Here is an 8285-nt window from a genome sequence, read left to right as displayed (position 1 = left end):
CTTCCTGGTCTTCATCATAAGCACATTTCTTTAATATTTCAATAATATTAGGTTTCAATTCTGGAATTTCTGCGAATTTACTTAATGTGGTGATACCAGCAGCTCTAATAGTTGGTGATTCAAGTAAAAGTCTATTATAAATAGATCTTATATACTTCATTGGCTTTTTTGAGTGAGGACCTTCTTCTCCAATGAAAGCAAATACTTTTATAATAATTTCTGGATACTCACAATCTTCAATATAATCAGCCAAGGTAGTCAATGATGTTTCTCTACATCGTGGTTGAATAATACATAAACGACGAATAGTATTAACTACAGCAGTTTGGAATTTTACTCCTTTAATTGTTAGTGAATGACTTAAGAAAGATAACAATGTTAGATATTTACTTGGATAACGTTCAGCTAACTTCTCTACAGTATTAACAACTTTTGTTCTAAAGGAATCAGGTAATTCAGACATAAATTTAGTAACTTTATTTAATAACCCATCAATACTAGATTCATTACAAATGTTTAATGAAGTAGCAATAGCAAGTGTAAGAATAGCTCTATTACTTTCTCTTAATAAACTTTCTACATCTATTCTAACTGTAGATACTAATTCATTATATCTATAACTCATTTCACTTACAACTCTAATAGCCTCAAATCGAAGAATAGTTTTATTGCTTTGAAGATAGACTTGAATAGAATTCATTAATTGTGCAGAAAGAGATTGTGGGGCAGCATCTAATTCAAGTTGGGATGCCAATTTAATAGCTTCTAATGCAACTAAATCATTATTTGGTCTCATTGAAGTTTGAATATATTCAACCAAAGGAAGTACTGTTTTGCTAAAAGCTCTTTCTCCGATAAGAATATCTTTACATATTTTTAATAATTCAACATGTGCATAAGGAGAACGTAATGGTTTCTCTTTACCATAAGTAACTACACAACGAATTAATGCCACACGATCATGTTTTTTAAGAATGTGAAGAAGTCTGATTGCTTGACACTGTACTAAATGATTACTTGATAAAAGTGCTGTTGATATTTCTGGCATCCATTTAGAAACTACATCTGCATGAGTAAGAGCAAGTTTACATGCAGTAGATAAAGCACTAACTGAAACATTTGGTGTTTTATCTACAATTCCTTGTTTGTAATGACGTTCTAAAGAATTAATAGTTTGATCAGTTAAAATCATTCCAAGTGTTCTTAAAGCAGAAGACCGTTGGAAGTCATAAGTTGAAGTAGCATCCTTACTTAATGAATTCATTACAACAAAAACATCACACGCATACGGAATCACTGATCTTAAAGCAGTAAATAATAATTGCCTTAATGGTACATTTGGTGAATAAAATAATTTTGTTGTTGCAAAGAATAATTCAGTTGCTTCTTCTTGAGTAAATGTGTCTCCTCTGTTAAAGACAGCAATTAATTTAGTAAGGAACAATCGACATTGGACAAGATTAATTTTTTGTTCAGCACAAACAATACGTTGTTGGTAAAGGACTCCTTTATCAGGAAAGATAGTTTGTTCAAGGACTCCAATATTATCTTCATCGTCATATACTTTCATTTCTCTTTTCTCTTTTTTTGGTTAGTTTTTTTTAAGTTCTTTTTTATTTTTCATTTTTATAATTAATATAGTTTTATATCACATTTTTTAAAAACAATTTTTCTTAACCATAACATTGATATTTAGTTATTGCTTGAAAACAGTAAATTTGATTTCTGGGAAGTATTAATTAGAGGAAACAAAGTACCGAAGAGTCTTTAAAATGTTTGGAGTTACTTTCAAAGTATTTTTTGTATATAATTAGAAGTTTTTACTAAAAAAATAAATACTAATAAGAGTTCTTGAATATTGATATGAAACCACTTTTTTAAGTTGAATAATCCAACTTTTTTACTTATTCTAACAGGTCAGTATTAGTAATAATCAAATATAATTTACATGCTCACAGTAATTCTTCAATAATAATTAATCCATATTTAGATGACTTAATTCAAACTCTTGAACAAAAGTATAGTAATACACTATATGATAACATTTCCTCTATTCCAAAACATAGAAAAACTTGATGACTTTTATTTGGATGTCTTAGTGAATCAAAATAAGGTTTTCATTGCTCCAAAATTATGTTTGACTCTGGTTCTTTAATACTATTGATTATACTAATTTTGATTCTTTTCTGATTTGTTATTATATATTTAGAGTGGCATTTATGTTTAACTGTAATATCAAAAGATTATTATCTTTTTATTTATTAGTTTTCTGATACATTTAATATAATATAATAAAAACAATAAAATGTTCAATAAAATTTTGTAGTAATTACTGTTTTTTTAACAGAAAATGATTCATAAAGTAATCTAAAAAAGTTATGTTTTATTTAATTACTTAAAAAGAAATATTGTTGTGTTATCAAAAATACAGCGTTTTTTTTAAATTAATGATTAGATTTATTGTACTCTATGAAGCTTATAAATATATTTTGTATATAATGATTTAAATAGTTTATTAAAAATATTATTTATTATAGATTAAAGTATAAATAAAGAGTTTATTTTTAAGAATAAATATCTTTCAAATAAAATTATTATATTAGATAAAATAAAAGAATTGTCTATTCTCAAACAAAAGTGCCTTATAATCAAATAGTATATTGTTTGAATACATTTAACAGATAATCTTGAATCTATTTCTGTAATGAAATTAATAAACAAGTTATAGATTAATAATATAAATTAACCATTTGACAAGTTTAATAGAATAAACATTTAGATATAAAACAATCAAAACAGATTTTTATTATCCTATAAATTAAAAGAATAATTAAAAATATAGTTATGAACTAAAAATGATTGTTTTTTTAATTTAGAAATAAAGGATATAACTGATAATGTTTTTTTTTATAAATAAAACAATTATTACTTAATACAAATTAAAACCAAGTAACAAACAAATTAATATCATTAGTAGTAATAACAAATTTATTGAATTTTCAATTCAAAATATGAATAAATAGATTAACTAAATCCATTATTGAGTTTTAAATAAGTATTTTCTTTATTATTGCTAAAAAAAAGTTAATAAAAAAGTAAATTCTATATCTAAATTTCTTTTAATTTCTTCTGCAATTAAATCTTCTAAATGTTTTGTTGCTAGAAGTAGAACCAACAACAACTCGTTGATACATTAAAATAAGATATTTAAACTTAACATAAAAACGAGAAGAAAGAATCATTTGGTAGTTATAAGAAAAAAAAAACGAAGAAGGATTCAATTGAAGCATTAAGAAGTAAAAGTAATATCAAATTGTCAACAACTAACAAAATAATAAAAATGGAAAAAAAATATTTTCTTGACAAAGAAAAGCATGAATCTTTTCGTTAAATTTTATTTTTAACTTTAAATTCAAATCATACAAATAAAATTCTAATAAAATTGAAATGGATTTCTATAATAATTTAACTTTTTTTTTTTAATAAGAAAAAGAGTATATTTAACCTATTTAGAGAAAAAATAAATAAAAAGAAAATATCTTTCATTGGGGGTATTCTTCGTTTTCATAGCACCTTCTAATTCATTAATAGGGCAAAACATAACAATGAAATAGAAAAGAAAAGAAAAGAGTTGATAGCAGGAGAAGAAGTTAATTAAAAGATTCTTTTTTTTTTAGTAATAAAAGAAAACACTATTTTAAGCTTCTTTTCAACAGAGTTATATTAGCATTAAAATGAAAGTAGTTTTGTTTTCTATAATCACTGCACTATTTATTCTTCTCTCGCATCTTATATATCAATTTATTTATCCTAATATGCAACGATTAAGTGACTCTTTTCTTATTGAACTTCGTGTTCATCCTAAAAAATCTTCACAAGGAAGAATTAACTCACCTTCTACTCATGTTCCTGTTCTTGGACAACTTACTGTAGACCGTCTTATTGAAAGATTAGAAGAACTATATGAAGACGAAGAAGACTCTGAAATCACTGATATATTAGACCATGGCCTTTCAGTTTCTTTCTTTGAAGATATCCCAACAAATTGTAATAAAATTATATCATCTCCTGAACGATGTGAAAATCCTTCTTTACTAAAATTGTGTTTTATATAATTTTTTTATTTTATTTTTTTGGGTTTCTAAAAATAATTAATACATATTTTTAATTAGAATTAAATCATAAACGAAAAGCATGAAAAGTGAACTTAAAAAGATTTAATCTTCGAATTAATGGACTTTCAAATACTTAAAACAAAAGCAGTAGGTAAAAGAATTAAAGAAGATATTGACCATTGTTTTGAAAGGTACAAACAATTATGGGAATATGTCTCAGCTGATTTTGATGATTTTGATAGAAGAACAAAATGTAATAATTTTCGAGAATTAAGATACTCTGAATTAGAAAATCTCTCTGATAATTGTAGTGCTATGATTAGTAAAAGAAAACAACTTATCATTCAATTCCAAGAAATGGCTGAATTGGCTACTCGTCAAATCCAAAAACAAAATGAAGAAATAAGAAGAATGAGAATTGTACAAGAAAGATGTTATGAAGAGATGAAAGCAATTGACTCACAACGAAATCCATTAACATTTATAGAAAGTGATGGTGAATACTCTCCCAAAGAACAAAACAATTACACCACAGAGAAAAAACCTATAGTCAAACCAATAAACGAAAGAAAGTCAAAACAAAAAACTGAAAGAACAAATGAAATGAATGAAACCCTTATTTATCGATGTATTAGTAAAGTATATAATAGGGTTTGTGCAAATAGTTCGACTCAGATATATGATTCAAATATTGATGGTTGGGATAAATACAATTTAGGTCAAAAATTAGAAGGACAAAAAAAATTAATGGTTGTTGTTTTTCCTATTTATTATGAACCATTTGGATGTTATATTAATCACCCATTTAAAAAAGAAGGTTGGAATGGTGATATTCATTCTTTCTTTTATTGTTTTGCTGAAGACCAGTTCTTTTGGGTATATAAATTCCTTAAAGGAGTTCAAGAAAGGGATGTTTTTAGGATATCTTATGATAATGATAAAACTATCTTCCAATTAGGAAGGTATATTAATATCCAAAAAAATCCTGTTGAAGGAATTAGTTCTGTTTCTCTTGATATTCAAAAATGTATTGAAACTAGAAAAGGAAATTTTATTGGTTCATTCTCTTCAAAAGAATTTGTTGTCAACAGATTTATTGTACTTCAAATGAAATAATTATTCTTCTGTTTTTGATTGTTAATCAAATTAAATCCTTAATAAACTATTTTCAATTATAATAATGAATGATGATTTATTAGTATAATTATTACAATAATATCACCGATAATTTATATGAATAAATTTCTTTTTTGTTATGTTTATTATTATTTATAATAAAAATAAAATCTTGTCAAACAAATAAATTTTATTATTAAATAAATTATTGTTGTTATTCTTTACATTTAAAATTTATAACACATAGCACCCTTCATTACTTTGTTGTTCACTAGATCTTTCAGTGCATGGAGTTGTTTCCTTAAATGTTTGATTATCATTGTTGTTGGTCGTTGCTTTAATTTTAAGATTTTGGAGTTTTAGTAAAGTTTCTGGGATGACTTGAGTGGGTTGATTAATTTTTTGAGTTTTTTCATTTAATTTAAAGTCATCAACTTCATATTGAACTTGGAATGGAGAGTCTTCTAATGGATAATTGAATTTTTCATTATCTTCAACATTATATCGAACAAAGTCATGTCCTTTCAATTCAAATAAAGCATCTCTCAAGTAAAAGTGATGAACCAACATACTCCAAACTTTAGATCCTATTAATGTTTGAATATTACCAATAACTATTAGTCCACATTTAGCTCTTGTTAATGCAACATTTAATCTTTTATAATCATTCACAAATCCAATTCCAAGAGTTTGGTTTGATCTAACACAAGAAAAAATAATATATTCTTTTTCATTTCCTTGAAATCCATCAATATTAGCAACTTTAATTTTTGTAGAAACACATTGAGAAATAAGTTCTTGTTGAGCCTGATATGGTGAAATAATTCCTATTTCATTTTCTTTAACCTTATTCTTCAATAAACCATCAACAATCTGTTTTATTATTAGAACTTCTCCTTCATTATTATAACTTGTTCCACTACTTCCGTATTGTTCTCTTCCATCACAATTAATAAACATTATAGGATTTGTATAATCTGGGAAGAAATTAATAATTCTATCATCAAATCTATCTTCACCATCCACTCCATTCTCTAATTTAAAAGAATAAAACATTTTATTTGAAAATTCTGCAATTGCTGGATGCATTCTGTATTGTGTTTTTAACATTGTTCTTTTGATTTGTGTATTTGCCATAAATCGTTCAAACATTGATTTTTGGAATCCAGCTTCTCTAGCCTCAGTTGAAAGACATGTTGGTTGTAATTGTTGAATATCTCCAATTAAAACTGCTTTTCTAACATTAATAATTCCAGCCAATGTTTCTGGTTCAAGAGATTGAGCAGCTTCATCAACAATAGATGCAAAAAATTTTTGTTTTAATAATGTTGAACGAGTACAAATGGTGAGTGTAGAACAAACACATTCTATTCCATTTAATATCTCACCAAAATAATCTGAGATGAATTTGTTAATATACTCATTCTCATTGGGCTCTATTTTTTGATTGACTCTATCAAAAACTTTTTGTAAATCTGGATTAGTTCGTTTGACAAAGTTTTTAAACGTTCCATAATTCATCTCATTTCTTGGGTCTGATAAATATGTTTCATGATAAATTTCTTTTTTTCTCTTTTCATCCTCTGTTAGATATTGTCTATATTTTTTCTTTAGTAACTCTCGTATATTAACTGTTTTTAATTCGTCATCTGAAACATTATCAAATTTATCACCCAAATCATTTAAACTATTACCTGTTTTTGTATTTTTTCTTTGTTTCTCTAATGGATGTCTTTGTTCTAAAACTGGGTCATTAATAATAATCTGACCATAACTTGTTATTGACACCATTTTAATTCCTCTTTTTTCTGTAAATTCTATTGCTTTTTTTAATAATGAATGTTCTCGTATCTTATCACTACAGTTTTCAAATTGTTCATCTGCAACTATTCTAATTGTTGGAATTCCTTTTTCAATAAGTTTTGAACAAATAACATCAACAGCATTATTACTTGATGCACAAACTAATAGTCTTCTTTCAGCTCTATTTCTATTATAAAATCTATGTTTGTTATAAATCAAATATTGTGCAATTGAAACAGCAACTGTAGTTTTACCAGTTCCAGGTGGTCCTATTACAAGTGAGATATCTTCATTTAGAGCATTGTAAATAGCCTTAATTTGGTAATCATTTAAGTTAGATAAATTAGGAATATTATATTTATCTGTTAATATTTCATCATAAGTTATTGTATCATTTGTTTTTAGGGTTTGAAACATGTTACAACACAGTATCTTTGAATAATACCCATCAACTTCTCTTTCTTGTAATACTTCAAGTGTTTTAATAAATGGATTTCTTTTGTCATTAGTAAAAAAATAAATCCTAAATAATGATGTTTTCTTCACTATTTTTTCATCATATTTCCATTTTTTCTCATTTGTTGGATATTTCCAAGTAATTTGACCTGTCTCATCATCCCTACACTCTGTTCCAAAAAGAAAATCATCTAACTGAACAGTAACTGTTTTACCTCTACTTGAAGTAATGTTTCCTCCAAATACACATTTTGATGATTTAAAGATTAAAGATGGAAATAGTTTTATTTCTATTGAATTTGTGTCACTAATCATTCCTTTTAACCCACCACAACTAATGATCACCTCGTCTTCTACGTGAAGACCTCCAATAGCTTTATAAAGGTTAATCTCCACAACTGTACATGTACCTTGCTTTTCAAATTTAATATTTTGTTTTTCTTGTCTTAATTCAACTTCAACTACTCTACGATCTTCTTTCTTTTCAACTATAGATAGATATAAGTATGTCTGAACATAATCTTTAAGTGTTAAATATTTATCTTTAACTTTTTTATTTGTTTTTTCTTTTGGGAATTGCGATTCAATATTATCAACTAAATCTTGTTTAACACAAGAAACAGATTGACCAACTTCATAGTTATCTATTATAACAGCACCTTCATTAACAATACTCTTAGTGTATAGTTGTTTGGTTATTTTATTATTCTGGCGTTTTAAGCAATGAGAACATAAGAAATTTTTTGAGTTATATTTATAATGAAGATTATATATATTTGTTTCTTCACCATTGAG

At 25.7% G+C, this 8285-nt stretch overlaps 4 protein-coding genes across 4 annotated transcripts in view, besides 7 other annotated features; 2 read left to right on the top strand and 2 right to left on the bottom strand.

Annotated features, from left to right (window-relative positions):
* EDI_153790 (coatomer subunit gamma-2, putative) lies at positions 1 to 1570 on the bottom strand (the record flags this gene model as incomplete). Its single annotated transcript, XM_001734908.1, has 1 exon — positions 1 to 1570. A coding segment is annotated over one exon (1570 nt), but the record flags the coding sequence as incomplete, so codon positions are not given.
* Positions 1565 to 1628: a microsatellite.
* A 648-nt stretch (positions 1629 to 2276) lies between these two features.
* Positions 2277 to 2322: a sequence feature (AT_rich).
* Positions 2323 to 2476: 154 nt separating this feature from the next.
* Positions 2477 to 2614: a sequence feature (AT_rich).
* Positions 2615 to 2812: 198 nt separating this feature from the next.
* Positions 2813 to 2945: a sequence feature (AT_rich).
* A 442-nt stretch (positions 2946 to 3387) lies between these two features.
* Positions 3388 to 3486: a sequence feature (AT_rich).
* Positions 3487 to 3734: 248 nt separating this feature from the next.
* EDI_153780 (uncharacterized protein) lies at positions 3735 to 4115 on the top strand (the record flags this gene model as incomplete). The annotated part of the gene is made up of 1 exon (XM_001734907.1): positions 3735 to 4115. One exon carries the CDS (start codon positions 3735 to 3737, stop codon positions 4113 to 4115), a length of 381 nt encoding a protein of 126 aa, XP_001734959.1.
* Positions 4106 to 4180: a sequence feature (AT_rich).
* Positions 4181 to 4232: 52 nt separating this feature from the next.
* On the top strand, positions 4233 to 5231 carry EDI_153770 (uncharacterized protein; the record flags this gene model as incomplete). The annotated part of the gene is made up of 1 exon (XM_001734906.1): positions 4233 to 5231. The coding sequence occupies one exon, from the start codon at positions 4233 to 4235 to the stop codon at positions 5229 to 5231; it is 999 nt and encodes a 332-aa protein (XP_001734958.1).
* Positions 5232 to 5339: 108 nt separating this feature from the next.
* Positions 5340 to 5471: a sequence feature (AT_rich).
* Positions 5466 to 8285, bottom strand: part of EDI_153660 (uncharacterized protein) — a gene marked incomplete at both ends in the record, with an annotated part of 3393 nt that continues 573 nt past the window's right edge. The window contains one exon of the mRNA XM_001734905.1: positions 5466 to 8165. Within this exon, the coding sequence (XP_001734957.1) occupies positions 5466 to 8165 (2700 nt within the window). The remainder of the gene's footprint in view (positions 8166 to 8285) is intronic.

Source organism: Entamoeba dispar, genomic scaffold, assembly GCF_000209125.1.
Source record: "Entamoeba dispar SAW760 scf_1105229458751 genomic scaffold, whole genome shotgun sequence".
In the NCBI taxonomy this organism is placed as follows: domain Eukaryota; phylum Evosea; order Mastigamoebida; family Endamoebidae; genus Entamoeba; species Entamoeba dispar.
Note: the sequence above shows the minus strand (reverse complement) of the source record. Positions and strands in the feature narration are given on the sequence as shown.